Source organism: Nomascus leucogenys, chromosome 7b (assembly GCF_006542625.1).
Source record: "Nomascus leucogenys isolate Asia chromosome 7b, Asia_NLE_v1, whole genome shotgun sequence".
Lineage (NCBI taxonomy): Eukaryota > Metazoa > Chordata > Mammalia > Primates > Hylobatidae > Nomascus > Nomascus leucogenys.
In genome coordinates, this window is record NC_044387.1 from 102874605 (window position 1) to 102902399 (window position 27795).

General features: G+C 37.1%; 1 protein-coding gene across 1 annotated transcript in view; it reads left to right on the forward strand.

Moving 5' to 3' along the window:
* TENM3 (teneurin transmembrane protein 3) overlaps positions 1-27795 on the forward strand; it is a 1583118-nt gene that overhangs the window by 1447004 nt on the left and 108319 nt on the right. The window contains exons 11-16 of the mRNA XM_030816348.1: positions 10929-11143; positions 17444-17654; positions 18024-18125; positions 18314-18508; positions 19585-19785; positions 25885-26070. Of these exons, the coding sequence (XP_030672208.1) occupies positions 10929-11143; positions 17444-17654; positions 18024-18125; positions 18314-18508; positions 19585-19785; positions 25885-26070 (1110 nt within the window). The remainder of the gene's footprint in view (positions 1-10928; positions 11144-17443; positions 17655-18023; positions 18126-18313; positions 18509-19584; positions 19786-25884; positions 26071-27795) is intronic.

The following is a 27795-nucleotide window of genomic DNA, read 5'->3' on the forward strand; positions in this document are numbered from 1 at the left end:
TTTTGTCCTCACAGCATCTATGGTTGGTAAACTATTATTTATAAAATGTTTTCCAGTTCAAAGTACTTTTTAAAAGGCATTATCTGAAAAACTGTCACTCCACTGATGTGTTTTCATATGAACTGGGTATCACATAAGAAGGAGAGGAATAACAATAGCTTTGCGTATGTGGTCTCGCTATGTTTTCACACTCTGACAACTGTATTTGAAGACATTAAGACTGTTGTGACACATACTTACTGATGAAAGAAAAAAATCACAGTTAGTAGGTGAAAAGACTGCTAGTGGCTCCCACATTCAGGCACAACAGGACACGTTGAAAAAAACCTTCAAGATGATACCCTATTGTGTTTGAAGACGTGGTACATTTCACACTTACTGTGAAGGCTTTAATTGGTTTGATTCCTAACCCACAAGCTTTGAGTTTAGAATAACTACAGGGCACTCTGTTGCCCTGTCTCTATTTTTTCCTCCAGTTTTCCTCCTTTTCCTTTTAGTAAAACCTACAGACAACCTTAGTGTTTCCTATGATCATTCCCAGGTTCAGGCTCTAGGGCTTTACGGATGTAGTGATCTCAGTAAGGGAGGATAGAGAGCCCTAGAACTGGCCTTTTTTTATTTCTTCTGAAGCCAAAGTTTTCTGGAATTCAGGACATGATGAAAGACTTCTGTGTCCAGGCTTTTATCTAAGAGGACTGATGAGCTTCAGAGGAAAAGGTTGTGCAAGTATGTACAAGTTTATCAAACTGTGTCAATGGCCCACTGACTTGCAGGTGTGTTTACCATCAATACAGAGCATTTGAAAATGCTAACAGGAATGAACACACTTGACTTGCCCAAATGAGAGAAGGGCTGTGACTTGAAAAGCAGCAGTGCAGAATTTAAAGACAAAGCCCCTTCACAAAACCCTAGTCCCCTGATATTCAAACTAGAGGCTTAAACAGGAAGGCTGTACTAATCTAAGCTGCCGTTTCAGTGGATTTTGCAGAGAAAAATCAGTGATGTCCTTATATCTCTATATCACTGATTAGAATGAGAGGTCAGATCTGCAACTACCTTTTAGAAAAGACACATTCTAAGACTGTAATTCAAAATAAATTCATTCAAACTAGCGTAATAACTTGAAGCAAATAGAAGCTGACAGGCACTTTAGAGATGAGATTCATATTTCATGGGAAAAGCTGGAATAGATCAGTGGGCTTCAAACTATTTTGTTCTTGTGACCCCCTTAAACAAAATAGCTATACAAAGTTAAATTTTTTTTTATTTTTTGAGATCATATGTTTTTAAAAAAACCTGTTTTCTTCTATATTAAATTATGGTTACAATTATTAGTTGTACACATTTGACTGAAAACAACCTAATTCTTATATAAATGTGTTAAACATTTTGATAATATGAAACATAAAAAGTGAAAATGTATTGAAATATAAATGTGTTAAACATTTTGATAATATGAAACATAAAAAGCGAAAATGTATTGAAAATTCCTCTATGAGATGAATGGGAACTTTTTTCAAACAGTTTATATATTCATAGATGAATATTCCTTATAAGAATAAAACAAAATTCAGTTTCAATTCTAATCCTGTTTTCCTTTCTTATGAATATAAACAAAAGAAATCTTGCTACAAAATAAGTAAGTGGCAATGGAAGGATTTTTTTTTAAGTGATGCTGTTCAATTATTTGACATTCTTATTAGTCATATGTCAAAAATCACATTGTGATCTATTTCTAAAAAATATGTTGTCTATAAGCTGCCAGTTCTATCACATTTCTCATGAAAGCAAGGAATCAGCAACTAACTACTTTGAAAAAAGATTTATTACACTGTTTTTAGAACCAATCCTTTTCCCGGTTTCTGTGTAGGATGTCAAAAAAGACTTTACCAAGGCTTAGCAAAATACTGCTCGTTTTACCTGTTATTCTTCTATTTAGTGGTACTTTGTTTATCTGGTATACTCAGAATGTGGTGAAAAATGGAACTATTGCTCATATTAATTCACCTTTGATATTATCATTTTGTAATGCTTTCATCGTATTCCAGGAAGATCTCATTTTATTACGCTTTATCATGCCTCCCAGATACCGTGTTTTTTACAAACTGAATGTTTGTGGCAGCCCTGCGTCAAGCAAGTCTGTCGGCACCATTTTTCCAACAGCATGTGCTCACGTCATGTCTCTGTGTTGCATTTTGGTAATTCTCAAAATATTTCAGACTTTTTCATTGTTATTAGATCTGTTACAGTGACCTTCAATCAGTGATCTTTGATGTTGCTGTTATAATTGTTTTGGGGTGCCAGAAACCACACCCACATAAGACAGCGAACTTAATAAATGTGTGTGTTCTGACTGCTCCGTGACCAGCGTCCCCACCATCTTTCTCTTCTTGGGCCTCCATATTTCCTGAGACACAACAGTATTGAAATTAGGCCAGTCAATAACCCTACAGTGGCCTCTAAGTATTCAAGTGAAAGGAAGAATCACACGTCTCTCAGTTTAAGTCAAAAGCTAGAAATGATTAAGCTTAGTGGGGAAGGCATGTCCAAGATGAGATCAGCTGAAAGCTAGGCCTCCTGCGCCAAACACTTGGCCAGGTTGTGAGTGCAAAGGAAAAGTTTTTAAAGGCAATTAAAAGCACGACTCCAGTGAGCACATGAATGATAAGAAAGCAAAATAGCCTTATTACTGATAAGGAGAACATTTGAGTGGCCTGGATAGACGATCAAACCAGATATAACATTCCCTTGAGCTAAAGCCTACTCCAGAGCAAGGCTCTCTCTTCAACTCTGTGAAGGCTGAGAGAGGTGAGGAAGCTGCAGAATAAAAGTTTGAAGTTAGCAATGGTTGGTTCATGAGGTTTAAGGAACGAACCCGTCTTTGCAACATAAAAATGCAAGGTGAAGCAGCAGGTTCTGATGTATAAGCTGCAGCAAGTTATCCAGTAGATCTAGCTAAGATCACTGATGAATGTAGCTGCACTAAACAACAGATTTTCAATGTAGATGAAAGCCTTAGACTGGGAGAAGATGCCATCTAGGGTTTTCATAGCTAGAGAGGAAAAGTCAAGGCCTGGCTTCAAAGCTTCCAGGGACAGGCTGACTCTGTTAGTGGGTAATGCAACTGGTGACTTGAAGTTGAAGCCAATGTTTATTGACCATTCCTAAAATCCTAGGGCCCTTAAGAATTATGCTAATTCTACTCTGCCTGTGCTCTATAAATGGAACAACAAAGCCTGGATGATAGCACATCTGTTTACAACATGGCTACTAAATATTTTAAACCCACTGTTGAGACCTACTGCTCAGAGAAAAAGATTGCTTTCAAAATATTACTTCTCACTGACAATGTACCTAGTCCCCCAGGAGCTCTCATGGAGATGTACGAGGAGGTTAATGTTTTCATGCCTGCAAACACAACATCCATTTCGCAGCCCATGGATCAAGGACTAATTTCAAGTCATATTTAATTTAATTTCAACTTTCAAGTTGTATTTAAGAAGTACATTTTGTAAGGCCATCATAGATAGATAGTGATTTCCTGTGATAGATCTGGGCAAAGTCAATTAAAAACCTTCTGGAGGCCGGGCACGGTTGCTCATGCCTGTAATCCCAGCACATTGGGAGGCCGAGGCAGGCGGATCACAAGGTCAGGAGATCAAGACCATCCTGGCTAACAGGGTGAAACCCCATCTCTACTAAAAATACAGAAAAATTAGCCTGGCGTGGTGGTGGGCGCCTGTAGTCCCAGCTACTCAGGAGGCTGAGACAGGAGAATGGTGTGAACCTGGGAGGCGGAGGTTGCAGTGAGCCAAGATGGCGCCACTGCACTCCAGCCTGGGTGACAGACAGAGACTCCGTCTCAAAAAAAAAAAAAAACACCTTCTGGAAAGGATTTAGCATTCTACATGCTATTAAGAACATTCATGATTCATGGGAAGAGGTCAAAAGACTAACATTAACAAGAGTTTGGAACTTGATTCCAACCTTCATAGATGACTTGGAGGGTTCACATTTCAATGGCGGAAGTAACTGCAGATCTGGTGGAAATAGCAAGAAAACTAGAATTAGAAGTGGAGCCTGAAGATGTGACTGAATTGCTGCAATCTCATCATGAAACTTTAATGGATGAGGAGTTGCTTCTTATGGATGAGCAAAGAAAGTGGGTATTTGAGATGGAATTTACTCGTGGTGAAGAAGCTGTGAACATTGTTGAAATAACAACAAAGGATTTAGATTATCATAAACTTGGTAGATAAAGCAGTGGCAGGGTTTGAGAGGGTTGACTCCGGTTCTGAAAGACGTTCTACTGTGGGTAAAAAGATACCAAATAGCATCACATCCTTCAGAGAAACCTTTCATGAAAAGAGCCAATCAATGTGGCGAACTTAATTATTGTCTTATTTTAAGAAATTGCCACAGACACTCCAACCTTCAGCAACCACCACCTTGATCAATCAGCCGCCGCCTACGCTGAGGCAAGATCCTCCACCAGCAGAAAGGTTGTGACTTGATCAGATGATCGTTAGCATTTTTTAGCAATAAAATTTTTTAAATTAAGGTTATACGTTGATTTGTAGAAACCTGTTGGCTGGGCACAGTGGCTCATGCCTGTAATCCCAGCACTTTGGGTGGCTGAGGCTGGTGGATCGCTTGAGTCCAAGAGTTTTAGACCAGCCTAGACAACATGTTGAAACCCTGTCTCTACAAAAAATACCAAAAAATTAGCCAGACTTGGTGGTGTGCGCCTGTAGTTCCAGGCACTTGGGAAGCTGAGGTAGGAGGATCACCTGAGCCCAGGGAGATGGAGGCTGCAGTGAGCTGAGATTGGGCCACTGCACTCCAGCCTGGGTGACAGCTTTTGAGACCCTGTCTCAAAAAAAAAAAAAGGAAATAATGCTATTGCACACTTAATAGGCTGCAGTATAGTGTAAACATAACTTTTACATGCGCTGGTACACCAAAAAATGTGTGTACCTCACTTCATTGTGATATCTGCTTTATTGTGGTGGTCTGGAACAAAATGTGCAATATGTATGCCTGTATATGCTTTAAATGTGTCTATTTCATTAGCTCATTTAATTTTGGGGAAATATCTGCCATATAATTTAACTGTCGGAGCCAGTACTCATTGAAATCAAATTTACCATTTTTTTGTTTTGTTTTGTTTTGAGATGGAGTCTTGCTCTGTTGCCCAGGCTAGAGTGCAGCGGTGTGATCTCGGCTCATTGCAACCTCCGCCTCCCGGGTTCAAGTGATTCTCCTGCCTCAGCCTCCCAAGTAGCTGGGATTACAGGCGCCCACCACCACGTCCAGCTAATTTTTGTATTTTTAGTAGAGACAGGATTTCACCATCTTGGCCAGGCTGGTCTCTCACTCCTGACCTTGTGATCCACCTGCCTCAGTCTCCCAAAGTGCTACAATTACAGGTGTGAGCCACCACGCCTGGCCCAAATTTACCTTTTGTCAGAAAAAGTCTGACTTATTTTTTCAGTTCAAATAAATTAATCTACATTTTGTTAGAACCTCTCAGTTCTGAATCCCTGCTCTAGGTAGATAGGTAGCAAGATAAAGCACAAATCCTTGTCCTAACCTTGACAACTGGAATAAATAAAGCATCATTACATTTCATGTTTCTTACCTTATTGCTGTGTTCTTGGTAGTCATGAAATTCTTCTGCAGTTGAAAAGCATTCTTTGTAGAACACTTGGACACAGGAAGGGGAACATCACACACCGGGGCCTGTCATGGGGTGGGGGGAGGGGGGAGGGATAGCTTTAGGAGACATACCTAATGTAAATGATGAGTTAATGGGTGCAGCACACCAATATGGCACATGTATACATATGTAACAAACCTGCACATTGTGCACATGTACCATAGAACTTAAAGTATAATAAATAATAAATAAAAGCATTCTTTGACAGTAGTTGGGGTGAGTGATAAGTTCATTGAAAAGGTTATCTCTCTTTCTTGATATATTTGACTTCGAAGCATGCCAGTAGTCCTAAATACCCCATTGTTAACCCCACGTTTTGCCCTTAATGGAACTATGTTAAGCAGGGAAAGTTGCTGAAGCCCTACCTTGGGTTTATGGTGTCTTAAGTAAAAGAGGCTTCACCACAAAAATACTTCTAATTTTGCCTTTTTTTGGCATACTGGAAGTTTTATGCTCCAAGACAATGAGTCATAGTAATATTTTGGGTATGTGAGAGGTATGCCTTTCTTTTGTAAAGAAAGTCAACATGTGAATATTATTGAGGGTCTATTAATAGAAATTAATCTCCTACCCCATTCCTTATTGAAAAGTTTTAATGTTTCCTAGGGATATGGCTACCCTTGTTTAAAGATCCCTGACTAGATGACCCCCATGGGTACTAGAACTCGAAGATTCTGTGGTGTTATGATTAATTAGGTATTTTTTTGTTACGGGAGGAAAAAAATCATCACAATTGCTATCCCATTCAAGCACACTCTACCAATATTGGATCTTTTGTTTTACAAATGAAGAACCCCCTTTTTCTGGAAAAGAGCCACCTGTTAAATTACCTATGTATGGGACTAATAGGATAAATAGATATACTTGCCAACACAACAATGTATTCACATATCATTTCTGTGAGAAAGATTTTAACCCCTCAAAATTAATTTGTGGAGAAAGCAACAAGGCAAGAATACCTAGCTTATTAAATGGCTTTGACATAGTGAAACTGGAAACCCTAGAAATCAGAACTTGGTTACCATTACCACAACTAACGTTCTTGGGTAAAGATAATGTTTTGGAAAAAAATTCTGAAATTAACACCAGTTTATGAATTTATGCTTACCAGTTCTCAAAGCACAGGTATGCTATTAAAACTCAGAAAACCATTAATAGCAGCAATAGGGTCAACTCAAGAGAGTAGATTAAATTACATATGCTTCAGATAGTAGATCGAACTTGTGAATGACAATCAAGTATCATAGCCTTAGAAATGTATAAACTTGATGAATGAGTCTAAATATAAACTATATTCATATTAAAATATGACATGTATACTAACGTCTTAGAGGGGAAGAGAACAGCTACTCTACTCAGTACTTTAAAATTAGTTTCATGTAGGAGTCAACCAAAAGACAAAAACTTATGAGGAACTTATTATGAATTATAACATAAAGAGTATTATGTTATAGTATCCATGTCACGTTTTTTTGTTTTGTTTTTGTTTTTGTGAGATGGAGTCTCACTCTGTCGCCCAGGCTGGAGTGCAGTGGCACGATCTTGGCTTACTGCAAGCTCCGCCTCCCAGGTTCATGCCATTCTCCTGCCTCAGCCTCCCAAGTAGCTGGGACTAGAGGCGCCCGCCACCACGCCCGGCTAATTTTTTGTATTTTTAGTAGAGATGGGGTTTCTCCGTGTTAGCCAGGACGGTCTCGATCTCCTGACCTCGTGATCCGCCCAACTCAGCCTCCCAAAGTGCTGGGATTACAGGCGTGAGCCACCATGCCCGGCCTTCCATGTCAGTTTTTTAAGTTTTATCAATATAAAACTTATAAAAATAAGTATAAACTTTATGTCCTGACATTGTAAGTATATTCTCTAAGGTGGTTCAGTGACAATATATCTGATTTTATATGAAATAGACAAATAAATTTAAAACTTAGTAATTTAAAATAATATTTTTGTTTTAATAAAAAGCAAAGATTTTATTGAGGATTATATACAACAGATGGTTTTGGAATTCTGCAGACCTTGATTTCGGTCTTGACTCCATCACTCACTTTGGCCACCTCATTTACTTCTCTGAGCCTTAGTTTCCTCATCTCAAAATGATACCAACCTCTTGGGTGAAACTACCTATCATATTGTAGGTTCTCAGTGAAGATTAGTTCCATTTCTTTCTCCCCTGAATCTTCTCAATAAAAGCTCCTTGATGACAAATGTAGGTTCCTTTGCAGAAGCTTCCTAAATGAAAAGTAGAAATTGGTCTCAGATAATTAAAAATTTCTGAGTAAAGCAAGATGTCTGTTTAGATAGAAAGCAAAATAATCTCTGGATGGTAGCATTATATATATTTTTTCTCTTTTTCTTTAACTGTATGTTCTAATTTTGCTGAAATGAACAAGTATTACTATTGTAAAATAAATACTTTGAATCCTATGAATGATCTACAGTTTATAATCTAAGAGTTGATGTGTGGAAAAATTATAGTGATTACTATAACTCAATTTGGAAATTTTATTCCTTAGATCATTTTATATTACTGAATTGGTTCAAGAAAAATAGACCTGATAGCTACCATGATTGTGAACACTGGGAAAGAAGAGAGGAAGGGAGATTGTAAATGATGCCTTTGTATTTAGTTTTCTTGTACAACCCTCTTCTGCCTTATACCTGGGTTACTGCAGCTGTGTCCTCACTCATCTCTTCGTTTCCAGGCTTCCCACAGTTACTGCACAGTAATGCTCTTGAAACAGTGATTTCATTTCACCTCTAGCCTGCTCAGAACCTTTAATGGGTCTCCATTTAGTTATAGCTGTCCTTCACAACTGATGGTACGTGTGTCATGTAGGGTGCAGTAGTCCAGGTGGAAAGCAATTCTAACATTTGCTAGTGATGTACTCTCCCTCTAACCTCGCATTTATCTGTAAGTGTGAATTTTTTGTGAATTGCTTCAAATCCTATAGGCCATAAACTGGGTCTGTGATTGCAGGTCATGTTCCTTAGTAATCTTCAATTCTGTTTCTCTTGATTATATTTACACACCCCACCACCACACAAGAATAAGTGTGTTTGAGGCATCGAAATGCAATTTACCCGTAATCAGTCTTCAAGTATCTGTTTTAAAAACATACCATAAATGACATGCACAGTAACAGAATACTAGTAAATATATACATCTTCAGGGAGAAGGGTGTAATAACACTCTTGATAGAGTGAAAATACAAAAAATCACTAGCATAAACTATAAAGACCATATTCTTTAACCTGGTATTCAAGACCCTCCACAGACGGATGCCACTTCCCTTCCCAACCTTATCCCGCATCCCTCCCACGACAAACCCATTCAATACCTCCTGAGAGCCAGACGCTGCAGCTTGCACTTGATGCACCAAACCTCATGGAATCCTTGTAACAGTGCAATCATTATGTTACTCTCCCCATTTTCTAAATGAGGTTTAGTATCTTCTTTAAGGTCACACAGCTAATTGTTGGCAGAGCCAGGATTCAAACCCAGGTTTGTCCGACTCCAAAACGAGTTTTCTTTATCTTCTTTTCTGGCCAGATGGATTTCTCTGCTGAGCACCAACCTAACACCTGTCAAGTTCCACGGCCCTGCTTGTGATAGCGATGTTTATCCCAGCTCAGAAACCTTATCCTACCTGTTGCTCAATGTTTACCGCCAAACTTAACTCCTGTGAAATCTCTCAACCTCCAGCCTGCAGTGATAGTGCCTTTCTCTGACTCCTACTCATATTTTGCTTTAGGGTCTCAATTTATCAGTTTGTGGGTGTTGTCTCCCCACCCAGGTAATTACTACTTGATGGCAGAAGCTGTGGAAGTCTAGATAATCTCTAAGATTCTACTCTTTGGTTTATATTTCTTTTTTTAAGTCACCGACAGTGCTGCCGCTAGCAGACACTCAGTAAAAATGAACTCAGTGTTAAACTAATAACTCTTCACAGATAGTTAGAAGACTGTCTCCCTTATCAGTAAGATGAGATAGCTTACAGCTCTCAGACTTAAAATCACATCCTCTACGTTTTGAATTAACAGTTTGATGTTTTTTTTAAAAAAAAAAGACAAAGTTGGTAGTAAGTCAACTTTGTTACCAGTTTTTTTTAAGAGACGAGGGTCTCACTATGTTGCCCAGGCTGGACTTTAACTCCTGAGCTCAAGTGATCCTCACTCCTCACCCTCCTGTTGTTATCAGTGTAAAAGGGCTGAATTGATAGAAGATAATTTGCCCAGTTCCATTCTGTTCCTCAGCCTTCTGGACCCGTCTGCATAAGAGACAATGTAGTTATATTTCCACTCACGGCAAATTGCAGAAACTCTATCATGACCCCCATCAGAATAACTGAGAAAGAACCTTGACAAAGAGGGAAAAGGGGAACACCGTACCAAGAAGAGGAGTCTTGGATCTGTTTTCTAGAAGGAGGCCATGCAGGAAGAGAAGAGACGGTGTCTCTTAACAGGTGGCAGGGATCCAGGGAGAAAAGAGGTTTTGTTCCTATGCATCAAAGATCAGTGTGGTCAGAAGTAACACAGTATGTCCACTAAGACTACAAGTGAGTTTGAAATGAGGGTCAAAAGAAAGAGAAAAAGTTGTAACAGCCTACACAAAAGCTATGTGAGCACTTAAGCTTACCCCTCCTTCCTTTCCCCTCACAATGCCCCAAGTATCCCTTCTCTATCTCTCTGCCAACATCTGATGTTTTTCATTCATCCTAGTATATCATTTAGATAGAACTACATGAATCCAAGCCATCGATTGGTTTGTTTGCTTAAGGATTGATTTAGAAATCTCCATAATCCATTCTGCCTTAATTTACACTTTGCAGTGTTATAGTATGTTTAGAATGACTGATAAGTACCAGACCTAATCTCTCCCAAGAAATAACAAAACACATAATTTGTAAGATAATTATGTTTCAAGTGAACAGAAAGACTGTAGGTGTGAAAACAGCTTTAGTAATAGGCATACCTTGGGGGAAGTCAAAAGGATTTTAACTTAAATATCTTACGAGCTAAATCAGAATTAGTAAAACACCAGTATCTAATAGTGGAAGCTTTCAAAGTGCAAATTTTGTGAAAGTAATTTATCAGAAGATGAAATGGCTTGAGCATTTAGTAAAAATAACTTTTTCAAAAAGTTTAAAAACCGTTTTTGTTGTGTTTTTTAAAAAAAAATTTTGTTCTTCCTCAATGGATCTCTTACATTCAGGAAAATTAGGTGGATTTATGCAAGAAAATAACACCATAGATTCCGGAGAACTTGATATTGGCCGAAGAGCAATTCAAGAGGTTCCTCCTGGGATCTTCTGGAGATCACAGCTCTTCATTGATCAGCCACAATTTCTTAAATTCAATATCTCTCTTCAGAAGGATGCATTGATTGGAGTATATGGCCGAAAAGGCTTACCGCCTTCCCATACTCAGGTAAGACTAGGCTTTCTTATCAATAAAATAAGAACTGCTAGTTGCATTTTTTGAAATTATTCTCTTTCTTAAGCTCAACTGTTTGGTTAACTGTTTGACGACTTTTGAATTGACTTTCTACAGTAGAAAGAATTTGGAATGTAGGTTACTTGTTCTGAGGTTTTTGAATCAGTAGTGGGAAGAACAATATTTTCTTCCTGATTTGACTGTTTAAAATGTACTGAATTTTGTGAGTAACTTAATGAATGTTGAGCATCATCTGAGCACCCAGTAAAACACCATGGATTTTCCAAGTGTTTTAGAAAGATTCTATGATAATTTCCGATGATCTTATTCCTTTCATGTAATAGATGCATAACATATTCATCTCAAACACGTATTCATTCTGTTCAAAATGTATTTTTTTAGTTTATGCCAGATTTACTCTTAGTAGAGAAATTATGGGAACATCAACATAAATATGATGACATGAGCTTTATCAACTCAAGCGCTGTTCCTCATCTAAACTGATCAACGCTGACATAAAGAGGCAAGAGAGCTTTCAGAGATAACCAAGTATGATCATATTAGTGTGGTACACAAAACAATTCAGATATCCTTAATATCAAAGAACTTTAAAGTTGTTTCCCTTGCATAAAAATTCCCTCACAACAGCAATCACAGATGGAGAACTATTGTCAATTCCACAGCCTTTTTCATAATCTAATACAGTACCGGGTCATAGTATGGAAATTGGAAATTGTCATTTAATATAGGTTTCATCATCTCTGAGAGAAGTTATTTAAATTACCTACCATAAAATTGGAACTGAGACTTTCCCCAAGATCAACTATTACGTTAGTACATAGAGGAATATCAAAAATGTAACAGTTGATTAATTAAAATTGACAGTAGGAGGAGCCTAAAGTTATATTCAATAATCAGTTTATTTACCCAGAGAATTTCATGCTGATTTAGTGTGATTTATAAAATAAGGACTGGAGAGTTTTCATGCATGCTTTATATCGCATAATCTTGTGAGAAATATTTTTTGTAACCTAGAAACATAAATTATGAAGAAAAATTGTCACATATTAATAAAGAAATTATATCTTTAAAGAAAGATGAGTAAGAAGATTTCAACATGCTTTTTCTAATGTAATTGTGGATTTAGTTCATATACATATATTTTATGGCTATGAAATTTCTGAATATCAGGCTTTTGTGTATTCATTTTTCCTATTTAATATTTTTAATATCTATATTAAAGTAAATTTGATTCTTTTGCATTGTATACTTCTTATAAAGTACTAATGCCCAATTTTAAATTTTATATTTTTGTTTGTTTGTTGGGGTTTTGGTTTTTGTTTGTTTTGTTTTTTGTTTGAGACAGGGTCTCACTCCGTCTCCCAGGCTGGAGTGCAATGGCACAATCTTACCTCACTATAGCCTCAGTCTCCTTGGCTCAGGTGATCCTTCCACCTCAGCCTCCTGGGTAGCTGGGACTACAAATGCGTGTCACCGCCCCTGGCTAATTTTTGTATTTTTTGTAGAGATGTGGTTTCACCATGTTGCCCAGGCTGGTCTTGAACTCCTGGGCTCAAGCAATCCACCCATCTTCCCAAAGGACTGGGATTACAGGCATGAGCCACCGCGTCTGGGCTATTTTATTTTATTTTATTGTTTGAGATGGAGTTTTGCTCTTGTTGCCCAGGCTGGAGTGCAATGGCATGATTTCGGCTCGCCACAACCTCCGCCTCCCAGGTTCAAGTGATTCTCCAGCCTCAGCCTCCTGAGTAGCTGGGATTACAGCCGTGCACTACCATGCCTAGCTAATTTTGTATTTTAATAGACATGGGGTTTCTCCATGTTGGTCAGGCTGGTCCTGAACTCCCAACCTCAGGTGATCCACCCTCCTCGGCCTCCCAAAGTGCTGGGATTACAGGCATGAGCCACCTCACCCAGCCAGTCTGGACCATTTTAAATTTTAGGTTTGACTCTAGTTCATCTTATAGGTGACAGGGACTAGGATATAATAACCAGATTTTCTTAAGGCCAGGCACGGTGACTTAGGCCTGTAATCCCAGCACTGGGAGGCCAAGGTGGGTGGATCACTTAAGGTCAGGAGTTTGAGACCGGCCTGACCAACATGGTGAAACCCCATCTCTACTAAAAATACAAAATTAGCCGAACATGGTGGCGCACACCTGTAATCCCAGCTACTCAGGAGGCTGAGGCAGGAGAATCACTTGAACCCTGGAGGCAAAGGTTGCAGTGAGCAAGAGATCGTGACATTGGACTCCAGCCTGGACGACAGGAGCAAAACTCTGTCTAGGAAAAAAAAAAAACAAAAACAGATTTTCTTAAGTGGAATTGTCCAGTGAAATATGAAAAAATATTTTCCCACTGAAACCACATATGTGATTATTTGTGTATAATTCAAGAAATACACCTCTAAGCTGAGCACAATAGTGAACATGTAACTTACAAATTCTAGAAAATAATTTCAGATAAGAATTGTCTATTGTGTTGTGTACTTGAAAGGTTTATTTAAAGATTTAGTTGACTCTGCAAGTTGTATATAACATTTAAGATTAGAGAAATGAAAGGTGCAATTTCAGGTTTTCTCATAATCCTTCTAGTATTTAAACACAATACATGTGATATCCCCTTTTCTTTTCTACCACAATATATGTGTTTAAGTAGGTTATGCATTTTCTTAAGCTTCACGGTTATTATAGTTTCTTCCTGTGGTTTATTCAAGATCAGCAGAGCAAACAACTGTTTGTGAGTTCAGTGTTTAAACATGAAATATTCTATAAAGCAGCCCAAATTGAACATTTCTCTGTTTCTGGGGAACATTAAATAAATCAACCTGAAATAATTAAAATTGGCCAGCCATTCAGAATAGTTGCTTGAGCTTTCACAGTGTTTGTGACCTTTTGTAAAACTGCCCGTTTGATTGTTGCCAAGGAATCAGTGGGCTGTCTTCTCCCTGATGCCAGTTCATTCTCCTGGTCAGTTAGTGTCCTCAGGAGGCAATGCAGAGCCTTATGGTGAAGTATACTGTAGCATTTTAGTGCATTCACGTGAAGGCTCTTGTCGAATACGAGTTGGAAGCCTGAGTTCTAAGCATACCCTTACCACCTTTTCACTTTGTGACCTTGCAGCGTCCCTTCTCTGAGCCTTAGTGTCCATTGGTAAAATGAAAGAGCTGGATCAGATGATCTGTAAAATCTCTTTATTCTGTATATTCCAATTACAGCAAGACTGTGCCACTACCAAAGAGTTGATGTAAGGACACAGTTAAGTATTCATAGATTCTAAGAACTCATCGTTTTAGTAACAGAATTGAATTAAACATATAATCTAACTGTTCAGAAGTGAACCACCAAGATAACTGAAACAAAATCTATTTGTTTTTAAATGGTCTATTAGATAATCAGCATGAATACAACAAACATGGGCAAACTTTTCTTCTATTGATTTTCCAAAAGACAACTTGTTAATACATCGTAGTTTAAAGCAACTTTAAATGAGGATTTTAAAAGCGTGTATATTTGGTAATATTAAATCATAAGAAAATGACCTTTAAACGGAGCTTTCACACTGAAATTGTCTCACTTTATATGAAACCTTTATCAAGTATAAGCTTTGTCTCATGATGGCTCCCGCGGAGTAGTGCAATCGAAGAGTTAGCCCCAAGAATTTCTTCCTAAAAAGAGCATAAGGTCCTAAGATTCCTCTTCTCCCCAAAAACAAATATGTGTCTCCATCTTAGAAGTATTACAAAGCAAAACTCACATTTGCCCTTAAGTGACCACTTTATGTCCTAAGAACAAAGATTGTTAAGTATTTTTATTCCTTATAATTTGGTAATTTTGGGCACAGATGGTTTTAGTGTTAAAGTAGGGAACTTTTTTTAGGTATTTGAATCACCCTCCTGAATTCACGTGTGAAACACTTCTGCAAATGAGCCTAGAACTGGGTAGATACTCAAAACCTGTCAGCTCCTCCTCCCCACCATCATGCCAACTACCCCGGCCTTATTTTATTGTTCACAGTGTGATGCAAATGGTTATTTCTATGATAAAGGTGATGGTTGTGCTTTTGCCTGGAAAGACCAGCTAAAACTCAGAATTCCTCCCTTTCACTTTTTCAGTTACTGTGTTGAATGTTAGGGAAGAAAAATGTTTATATGCTTGGGTCATAAAAAGAAACTTTTTCTTGTCTCTTTGCCATGCAAATGTGTAAATATTTAAACCTGATGAGGAAATGAATGGCTTATTTGAGACAGAGTCACCATTCGAAACTGCTGAATTAATTTTCCTCTGATAATTCTAGAATAGAATTCCAGTCAGATTTTTGTAGGTCATGTATCCACGCCAGTCAGTATTTTCATCCTTATAAGGTATAAATGAAAATAAACGTTTTTGACTGCTGATCAGGTTATATTGTTTTTATATATTTCTCACAGCTGAATTCTGTTCTAATGAAACTACACGAACAAAAAAAGGTTTTACTTACAAATAAAAATTTTAGTAAGTCAGAAACTGAATTAGATATTCTAAATTCTCTCCAATATTAACAGTAGAGTTCTATGATCAGTAAAATGGCAATCTATTTAACTGTGATTCTCAGAAATTCCAACAACTGATTTTATTCCAGTTTGATTGGATTAAGAGATTCATGTAATCTTTTTCTTAAATAGGCCTCTGATGAAATTCCATTTAAGAAATCTATCAGAAAGTAGAATATTTATGATTTATATATGCAGTATTATAATAATTATTATTTATATATAGTACTATGGCATATGTTTCACCATAAACACACTTCAGGAATAGAATGAAACTAGGTAACATTCTATGGACACTGAATCACTCTACTTTTAACAATTGTTATCTAAAAAACTTCTTGAAACTACATTGGAAAGTCTTTTCAGTGTCTTTCAAATTCCCTGTATTATTTCTAGTTACAAAATTTTACCCCACTGTATTAACAATCACATTTTATATTTTTAATTCTTTTTTAAACTCTCCAGTCACCAACGTTCATGTCTAATTTTACTAAAACAAAACCTAGGTTTAATGATGACTCATTCATAGGAATAATCAGGCCCATTTACTGTTACTGCCATCCTTTCAGAACCCCTCCATTGTTTAACTGTTTAGATCAAAGATGTAAGAGCATCTTATTACATGTCTTTAACGTGCTCTTGAGTTCACAAGCCAACCCCACCATTACCAGATGTCTGAGAGCCTGCTACAGCTCCTCAAGACTCAGATTCCTTCATCTGTAAAGTGCAAATGTTACAGCCTTCCTGCGAGGGTTCCTATGAGGAACCGGCACAGAGTAAGAATTTAACAGTAGTTGTTGCTACGTGAATTTTAAATCAGAGAAGACCGTACAGGGTTATCTTGTGGTCTAACCAAAACAAGATTGCTGGCAACATGGATGGAACTGGAGGTCATTGTGTGAAGTGAAATAAGCCAGGCACAGAAAGTCAAATACCACATGTTCTTGCTTATATGTGGGAGCTAAAACAGTGAATGAGCAGAAAGAGGAGAATGATGGTTCTCAGAAAACTAACACAAGAACAGAAAGCCAAACGCCGCATGTTCTCACTCATAAGTGGGAGTTGAACAATGAGAACACATGGACACAGGGAGGGGAACATCACCCCAGGGCCTCTCAGGGCGTCAGGGACTAGGGGAGGGATAGCATTAGGAGAAATACCTAATGTAGATGACGGGTTGATGGGTGCAGCAAACCACCATGGCACGTGTATACCTATGTAACAAACCAGCACATTCTGCACATGTACCCCAGAACTTAAAGTATAATAAAATAAAATTTAAAAAAAAGAAAGAGTAGAATGATGGATACCAGAGGCTGGGAGGGCACTCAAAATACGTACGACTATTATATATCAATTATGAAATTAATGCATTAAAAATAAGCCTGCTGGATTGGAAATGTCAGTTCATGTAGATTTTATGTTTGTATCCCCAAACTGCCTAAACTCATCAAACTTTTGATCAGTCAGTAGAATTAAATAAATTTGGAAACCATATTGCCCAATAAGGGAAAAAATGGTCCCTGATGTTTGAATCCAGCCCTATGTGGCGGGTAGTTTGCGTCCTCCTTGTAACTGCTATGCATAGGAGACTTCTACCATTTGGACCTGTCAGGAACTTCTTTCTAACATTGTGTTTGTTAGAGCAAAGGAAGACAGCTTGAAGAAAAAAAAAAAAAAAAAGAGAGAGAGAAGCAGCCACCTTTTATATTTCTGACTATTTTTCCTCGTCCTCCCCCCAGTATGACTTCGTGGAGCTCCTGGATGGCAGCAGGCTGATTGCCAGAGAGCAGCGGAGCCTGCTTGAGACGGAGAGAGCTGGGCGGCAGGCGAGATCTGTCAGCCTTCATGAGGCCGGCTTTATCCAGTACTTGGATTCTGGAATCTGGCATCTGGCTTTTTATAATGATGGGAAAAATGCAGAGCAAGTGTCTTTTAATACCATTGTTATAGGTAAGAATAGTCTTCAAAGCAGCATTTTCCAGGCTACAGCCTAAACGCCGTGTTTAATAAAAACTAAATTATCTGTACCAATTTGGGGTAATTCCTAGGGTGTTAAAGCCCAGGTAAAATGTGAGAATTATTTTTAAACCTTTATTTTTGAAATGTGACAAACTATGAAGCACTGGGAGAAAATATTATCTGGAATTACCTTGGGAGAGGAGAATAAGTCATGAAACGCTTTGAAAATCTGCATTTGAAGTGACAGTGTTTTGCTTTACTACTCAAATTACCTAGCATAAATGAAGATCAAAGTGATGCCGTTTATCTTTTGCAAGAGGCAGGCAATGCAACAAGTGTCCTTCTTTCCCTTTTCTTCAGAGTCTGTGGTGGAATGTCCCCGAAATTGCCATGGAAATGGAGAGTGTGTTTCTGGAACTTGCCATTGTTTTCCAGGATTTCTGGGTCCGGATTGTTCAAGAGGTGCGCAAGTTAGATTCTTTTCTTAAGCCGATATAAATAAGCTGTAGAAACACAAGTGATTCCGAAAACTACCAAGACAGGGAAGAAAGGGGGGGAGACCGGCATATTACGTGTTCCAGCGATGTGTCTTTTCTTTCGGGAGCTCGGTGGAAAATGTGGCTGTAATTCTGTCGTGTCTTGTTTCACAGCGGCCTGTCCAGTGTTATGTAGTGGCAACGGGCAGTACTCCAAAGGCCGCTGCCTCTGTTTCAGCGGCTGGAAGGGCACCGAGTGTGATGTGCCGACTACCCAGTGTATTGACCCACAGTGTGGGGGTCGTGGGATTTGTATCATGGGCTCTTGTGCTTGCAACTCGGGATACAAAGGAGAAAATTGTGAAGAAGGTAAACATGTCAATATTTACAGAAGTCTGTTGTTATCTTCATCAAGAAACAGATTGTATCTGTAATCTTTAGTTGGGCAGATCCCTTTTATACGCTTCCTTTTGAAAGCAATTTTGAAAAATCCATATTTATGAATGCATTGTTTTACTAACATTTTAACTAATAAAAAGAACAAGCACCAAAGGGCCCCTTTGCTCTTTTTCAGGAATGTGAATCGTTCCTTTTCTTCACTCTGAGAAAGCAAGCAAACCTTTGTGCCTTGAAACTAACAGCAGACTGTTGATTTAATTTTTCTTTTTATAGTTTTTTACATTGATGCCAGCTTCTAAATCTAGTATTTTGACATCTCTAGAAAGACAGAATAGTACACATAATATGCTACCGAAAAGAAGTATGACATCATGGATTTGTTCCATAGCTGTGTACGTATAATGATGAGAGTCGAGATACCATACTGTAAAGTGCAGGTGAATTGTTTTTTCAGAAAGCAAAAAAGCACCATTTCCGTTCTTCAATCAAATTGATTTTATTGATCTGCACACACAAAGTAATGCAATTAAGTCTCTGGAATTAAATTTTCAGGCCATTGACCCTACAAGTGTAAAGTTTTATTGAGTCAAATTGCTAAATTAAATCTCGTCATCTAAAGCACATTAAAGTGAATTAAGAAAGATAGAGAGTATGCAACTCATTTATTTCTCAAACAGTGTGAGGATCCTATGCGGCTGTCAGCACTCAGTGGTCACAGATTTTGTTTTAGAGAAGGCAATACTTATTACTCTGTGATTAGGCAGAACAGAGAGCAATAGTCCGAAACCTCAAGAGCCTATGTATGTAATTCAGGAAAATTACAAATCCTTGCAAGAGTCTCAATTACCTAAATGGCATTAGGCTGGTTCTTAATGCTTTATTGTATTACAATTCTTTGCATTTTCAGAAACAAGTTCTTGAAAATGGTAGATAAATATTTGATTATCCAAAATGTTCATATAAATTAGATTAGGATTTAATTCTTTTTTCTGCATGCACTATGATATCTTCTGGATTTAATAAAATTGTTCTTTTCTTTACACCAGCTGACTGTCTAGACCCTGGGTGTTCTAATCATGGCGTGTGTATCCATGGGGAATGTCATTGCAGTCCAGGATGGGGAGGTAGCAATTGTGAAATACTGAAGACCATGTGTCCAGACCAGTGCTCTGGTCACGGAACATATCTTCAAGAAAGTGGCTCCTGCACGTGTGACCCTAATTGGACTGGCCCAGACTGCTCAAACGGTGAGGTTAATAAATGCAGTACAATCAAGTTGCTTAATACTATTTGGCTAAAGATGATATTTTAATTTTTAAAACTCCCTTTTTAAACCTAATACAAATTTTAGTAAAGTGATTCTTTATGGAAATAAATATTAAAAGTAAGGATATGTAGTTGCCTTATAAAAAAGAAGGAACCAGGCTTAGCCAATTTGTCACTAAAATTTCCCCTTTAGTATTATGGGGGAGACTCATCTTCATTTGCATAAGATACCATATCTTCTTAACTCTCAATTTATGGAACTACTAACCAAAACTAACCTCTCTAAAATCTGAAGTATAGCTTGGGGATTTAAGCACATTATCTTATAAACAGGGAAGGCTCAATTTTAAAAAACCATTTGACAATATAAGACTAAACATGATCACAGTAAAGAGTATACATGTATAGATATTATGATATGAATGGTTCAACACTGAGTTTTTAATCATAGTAATATCGTTATAATAGAAATAATACAAGGTAATTTCATTCAATCAGCCAAGTTGTTATTGAGCACCTACTATCTGCGTGGCATTGTGATAGGCCCTGTAAGAATAAAAGACTTAACAAGTTGTGTCTGCCCTCTAGAACAATGGCTTTCTAATATTTTAACCTTGAACTATCATCTTAAATACATTCTTACATTATGACCCAGTATAAGTATACATGCACATACATAATTGAAATAAACATTTTACAAAGTGATACACACTGATTTTTTTTTTCAAGTCTATTTTATTTTTTTCAAATGTTGGTTGCAACTCATGAGCTAATTCCATGACTCATAAGTTATGGTTTGAGAAGATGCCATTCTAGTGTGGAAGATTACAGTTTATTTAGGGAGATAAGATGAATACATATGAAAAATTCTAAATCAATACATTCTAGTTTAATACTATATTGAGTGTTACATGGAATATTATGCTAAATTCAGTGGACATTCAGAGGAGTGATTCTAACTTAATGAGGATTCAAAGTGTTCAAGGAGACTTGTATTAACATTTCTTTATTTAATGATGGTGGTAGTCTGGGTAAGGGTATAATTTTTGGCTAGGTGAACAGTATTAGAAAGTACTTAAGAGCATGGACTGTGAAATCAGATGTGTGGATTCATATCCAATCTGTACTCCTTAAGAGCTATGTGACCTTAGGCAAATTACTATATGCCTCAGTTTACTCATCTGTAAAATCATGGGACACTCTTCACAAAGATGCTGTAGGAATTACTTGGAATAATATATATAATATACTTAGTACAAAGCTTGGCGGATAATAAATTCTAAAGATAGCTTCCACCACCATCATCACTACCATAGAACATCCCTAATCTGAAATTCAAAATGCTCCAAAATTCAAACCTTTTTGACCACCAACATGATGCTCAAAGGAAATGCTCATTGCAGCATTTCAGATTTTGTATTTTCAGATTAGGGATGCTACAGTGGTATTTATTCTGCAAATATTATAACATCTGAAAAAGTTTAAAATCCAAATCACTTCTGGTTCCACGTAATTTAAATAAAAGATTAGCAAAGATGCAATTGTGAGAAATATCATTATATTCAAGGGACAGTGAAGAGAAAAGTATTTGGAGGCAAAAAAATTGGATTGGGCCCAATTATGGTGAGTACGGTTTAGAAATGATAGTTTTAGGCAATGGAGGATTTACCAATAGCAATAATTTGCCCACTAAAACAATGAGAGTATTGTTTTTGGAAAACTATCCTGTAGATAATAAGTCAGAGAGCGTGAATTGTGAGACTTTGATGGCGAAGAGACAAGCTGGAGGACTTTCCCACAAGCGTGAGGTGATGAGAGCATGAATTCGTTGGGAGTCAGTAGAAATAAAAAAGATAAATCTGAGGGACATTTGAAAGGAAAAGCAGACAGGACCTGCTGAAAAAAACACAATAGAGACGCGTGTTGAGAAGAGCTGTAAGAATGAAGCAAGGAAAATTGGTGCTAATGTTAATGTCCCTGAATGAAGCAAGAAAGTTGGGAAAGGGGAAGGCTGATTGAAGAGGCAGGATATAGGGAGGCAATGGAAGAGAAGTGAGAAATAGAAAAGAGATGAATTCCGTTTGGATACTCAAACTAAGCAAAACTACGTAGTTCATCAAAAGAAGAGGAAAAATGAGAAAGAGAAGCAGGGAAGAGAGAAGTGGAGGAGGAAGAGGACAATGATAGAGGTGGAAGGACAAGCAGAAGAAACAAGGAAGAAGATGGATTTTACTAGCAGTGTTGAGTGAATAAAAACATCCTGCTTAGATTAAACGTAAGTCTTGGCTTCAGTGAAGGGGTCTATCTACTTTCCTGCCCACACTGATTGCCCCCTTCTCTAAGCCTGTTTAACAGTAACTGGCTGAGAACCAGAACTCAGACACTGAACTGCCTGGGTTCAAATGTTGGACTGGCCATTCACTAGCAATATGACATTGGGCAATTTATTTAATATCTCTGTGCCTCTGTTTCTTTATATGTAAAATGGACTACTTTATACAGTTGAGGTAAGGCTTAAATGAGCTAGGATGTGAAAAGCACTTAGAACAGCACCTTAGACAGTAAGTGTTCAGTGTTAACCATTAATAGACGTAGTAGAGGGTGGTGATAGTAGTTACTATGGTAGAAGTATTCTAAAGGCTAATTGTAGTTTGTCATAGTTAATTTCTCATCAATTCAGAGGAGCTTCCACATTAAAGTAGTGACTGGACATGGTTCCCCAAATGTGAAAGTTATGAAATGCAAATTGTTTCCTCTATTCGTACAATCTAATGGCATCAAACTACATGAAATCTTGTGCTAAGAAGCTAATTCACATGTTTATTTTTAGCAAGAAGTAAAAAGGCTAGTAATTTTTCCAAATTGCTGTTTCCTGGCCTTTTGAGAAGCTTGGGTGACATCTCTGCTGCCCTATGAGTCAGTATCAGCATGACAGATTTATCTGCTACTCTTTACCTACTACAGATTGAATCCTGGAAGCCCAGACTAACAAATGTTTCCTATCAGCTAATGTATAATATTGATGAAAATTTTCTGTTGAACTCACATACTACTTAGAGACAAGTTTTCATCCTTTCTCCTTCCCATTCTGATTTTTGTATGAGTTTTCTTCCTCCTTCCCTCCTCTCTTATCTCTCCTTTCTTCCTTCCTATCTTCTTCCCTTCCTTCCTGTTTTATTCATTCTCCCTCATCTTTTGGCCCATACACCTCTGGATAGCTTGCAGAACCAGAAGCTTTGGTGAGAAAATTCACATCTGCTAGAGCAAATAACATGTATAGAATAAAGAGTAAAAACACAAATTGGGATCTGGATTAGAGAGAGCCTGGAACGTCTTACTAAAGAGTTTTAGGGGTATTACCACCAACCAACACTTATCCAGCATGAGTGGGTTGTATTATTTTAAATAACATGTTAACTTGTTTTGTCCTCTATTCGTAAAATATATTTTGTAATTACATATAATTTACATATAAAATAAGCATTAGTGTTTTCTGTTGAGTTTTTACCTACACTAAAAAACCCTTTCCACAAAAAATATCCAATTAAATGTTATAGAGATAATTACTTCTATAGTAAAGCTACTTATGCCTCCATCAGTAAAACAGGCATATTAAGACTAGCTGTAGAATAATACTTGCTTGAAATACCATCATTCAGATTTGCTTCCTACAATTATCCATGTCGGAAAGGAACAAGCACAGTAGTCCCTTTTTTCATATAACGTTATTATAGTATGTTACCTGAATTATTTTATAAAGGGTAGTTTGTAACTGATACTAAATAACTCAAAAGTTAATTCAGCCCTCTTCATAAAATGATACTGCTGTGAATTGGAAAATATACATATAAATGTTAATTAAAAGATTAAATTGGCTGCCAAAAATCACATATCATTATTTTACATATTTAGACTGAATTTTTTTCATGCTACTGTAATTATTTTGGTAGTTGGAAATCTAATTTTACCTGTGTACTAAATGACTGTTTAATCATAGTGAGCAGAGATCTTTATCCTATTCATCTTGATATCCTCAATGCAAAAAAGAAACTTCACATATATTCAACTCTCAATAAATAGAGTAGCATAATGAATACAATACTCTATTTTTGAAGAAAATAATTAATACTAAGTATAGAAAAAAATCTTTATGAAACTTTGCTATTAGCTGCAGAAAGACAGAAAACTTACTTAGAATTAATAGTAAAGATCTCAAATATGCTTCCAGTCACGCTGTGAAAATATCTGGTCTTGTGTGCCTGAAATTTATCTTGTTGCACGGGTCTCATTTAAAGCTTATAAAAGCACCATTAATTTCCATTTGCGGCTTAAAGTTTACAAGCAGTATAATTCTGAATTTCTAAGTGAATCCTAAAGGAAAACATTTTACCCACTACCTCTTTTGTTGTCGTGGAAATGACCTTCAGATGTCTAAATTCAATAAGAGAGTAGACTTTACACCCGAAGAAACATTTGGTTAAGCTGCTAAAAGAGAAGAAATGAATTATTTCCATCTGAAAGTTTATAGGTTTGCAAGCAACAGAGCTTTCCTCTATCTTCATCAGCAGTTTGTTCATTAATTAGCCCTTCAATTCCACTTCAATTAAATTAACTCTAATTAATAAGTTCATTACAAAGATTGACGCACCTTGCTCAAAGCCAGTGTGCTAAATGCTGATAAACACCGTCACCCTAATGAAAAATTGATTAGATTGAATAAAAAGGGTACCTCAGAAAGAACCCTCCCACTTCTGGAGCTGGGTTGATGTTATGTTGCTCTGAAGTTAATCAAACTATCTTGGATCTCTTAATCAAAAATTTAATTCGAAGGAGATAGAAAATATTCCATGAAAAAATCTGTGTGCTACCCTCTTCCAGTTAATAGCCCTGGGTGTTGTTTATAAAAAATATTACAACTCTCATAGTGCCTTGATAAGGTGTTTAGCCTGTGAGATAGAGAATCACGTGTCTGAGAAATGTTATTTGGGGAATGAATAGGGAAAACAGAACATGTGACTACATAAACAGCTACTATTTTTTAATCAAAAAAAGGTTTAGTACATTTTCTGTTTGTTAGAAATGATTTTAGGTTTTTATTGTTCAGTGCTTTATTTTTGTAAGAAAAGCAAAACTAATTCAATAGTCTTAGAATTTTAGGGGAAAAAAACTATAGCTAACTTTAATCTTATATGTAAAAATGAAATAACCTTGAAAGTTTCTTTTACCTTTGCCTCTCCCTGTCTCTCAATTGGAACCAGTTAAATAAAGCTTTTAAGAAAGCTTAAAATTTTTTTTTCTTACACATCTGAATTCTTTTTAAAGACCTAACCTGGTATTATAACATTTGAAGTCATTTGGTCACTTGTGCTCTTTTCAGTAATTCTAAGAATTGAAAAACCTTGTTTTTCAAAGGAGAGTCAATTATGTGTATTATTAAACTGCTTTTGTATTGTGGACTAAGAAATTTGTATCTGTCAACAGTACAAATTTACTGAATAGGAAAAACAGTTTCTTTTTACATGCATGTCTGTGTCAGAAGCAAGCTAATTTACTTACTAAAGTAGACTCCTCTTAGTGAAAGTTTCTGAATATTTAAAACATTTAAATGTGGCATTAGAAAGAACCCCTTTTCAAATTCTTGCCATATGTATGAAATCCAAGTCCTGTTAGATACCTGAGATGCTGAAATATTTCATTAATTTGGGGGTAGGGGTGTGGGGACGTGTTTTCTTGGTGATAGGTGTATGTAAATATGACCACCCTCTATATATGTAATGTTTTCTCTATAAAGTATTGTGTATATAAAGAAATTATTTCTAACAATTGTCATGTGTATTTTCTGCATGATTAGAGCAGCATGTAAAATTAAATGATGAATAAAGACATAGAGTTCCACCATTGATCATTTCCTAGTAGTCAATGCTGAAATTTACTTAGCATACAAATACTTTTGATTTCTTTTTGGTGATTTTGTGTTTCCTTGAACAAATCTGAGTGGAAGATGGAGTGCTGTTTATTAATTCCCCTTCTCCCTCCCACCACTCTTCTCTCCTGTTTTGCTTCCTCTTCCTCCCACACAGAAATATGTTCTGTGGACTGTGGCTCACACGGTGTTTGCATGGGGGGGACGTGTCGCTGTGAAGAAGGCTGGACGGGCCCGGCGTGTAATCAGAGAGCCTGCCACCCCCGCTGTGCCGAGCACGGGACCTGCAAGGATGGCAAGTGTGAATGCAGCCAGGGCTGGAACGGAGAGCACTGCACTATCGGTAGGCTTACTGCACGTCTGTGTCTGTCTGTCCCCTTCCTCCCAGAGAAGAGCCCCGACAGTCGGCTGTTTTCAACTTGGAAAAAGCCTATATTTCTTTACGTTATTTTTTACTTGTCTTTCTTAACACGAAATTATTTTTCAAATATGGTTGTCATTTTATAATGGCAATTCAGTTCTTTTTAGAACAGCTGTCACAATTATGAGCTATAAACTTTTTTATTCATTGGTTTTGGGGATGGCCACAAAAATGGACTCACATAAAACAGACAATGATTTGTTTATAAGTGAAGTTTTATCGAATATTACTTCTTGATGTTCCATATTGTCATTGCATTTCTTAATAGCAGATTTTCCACTTTAGAAAAAAATACTTTAAATTTTTTTCAAATATATGGCCTTGTTGGCCTCTGTAGCTTCCAGAATCACACAGCTTAGACTTGTCCATATCTTGCGTCTCTACAAAAGAGGTTTGACTTTTTATGACTTCATTTTGTGGTATCATGAGAAATAAAGTAGAATAAAATGCACAAACCTCACTGCTCTTAAACAAACCTGTATGGTTAACACTTTTTCATATATGATGACATTTGTGAACATCTGTAGGTTAAATAAAACCATCAGATAGATGTTTCAGATCAAAATGTTAGTACATAAACAATATTAGCATAGATACAAAAGTATCCAAAATATATATATCATATTTTCAAGATACTCAGCGTCATTGCTTTTACCATTTGTCACTAAAATTAAAATGTCTAATTTTAAAAACACAACAAAAATAATAAATTTCTATATCACTTCAGTGAAAGTACACAATATTAATTATAAATGGCACAGTCCTACCAAAATTTCAGAATATGTGGTATAGTATTTCTCCACATTGTTTTACAACCCTAGGGTGAAATTTGATAAATCTGTTGTGGGGTGTCTCGGTATCTTTTAAAGATTTCTTCTTCCAGTGTATCCGTAAGTATTATGTACTTCACTTTTTTGCTCACAGGATTTGGTTAGCTGGGAACTTTGTCATGGGAAAATTGAAATCATATACATCTTATAAATTGTCACAAGTGTGTCGTTATACACTTCATGTAAGTTTTTTTCTAATCTTATTGACATCCTTGACATCTGTTTCAAGGGTCCCACCACACCCCCACGCTGGTGATCTTCAAGAAGAACTCAGGACCCAGAGGTAGTTGTGTCATGGCTATAATGTATCACAACCAGAAAGAAAAAAGACACATCAGCAGAGTCTGCAGAAATCCATGCACAGGCTTCCCGTCTTTCTTCTCTCCCACTGGGAGAGGTCACGTGTAGCATGCTCCTTTTCCCAGCAGTGAAATGAATCGACATGTGTGCAGTATTTCTGCCCAGGGAAGCCTGTTCTGGACTTAGAGCAAGCTTGTCCAACCTGTGGCCTGTGGGCCGTATGCGGCCCAGGACAGCTTTGAATGAGGCCCAACACAAATTCATAAACTTTCTTAAAACATTCTGAGTTTTTTTTTGCAATTTTTAGCTCATCAGCTATTGTTAGTGTTAATGTACGTTATGTGCGGTCCAAGACAATTTTTATTCTTCCAGTGTGGCCCAGAGAAGCCTAAAGATTGGACTTTCCTGACTTGGAGTCTAAGATTTTTATTGGGGCTTCTCCAGGAGGTATCCTCTGTCTGCCACAACCACCAAAATTCCAACTCTCCTAAGAAGAGTAGGTGTGGACAAAATAACC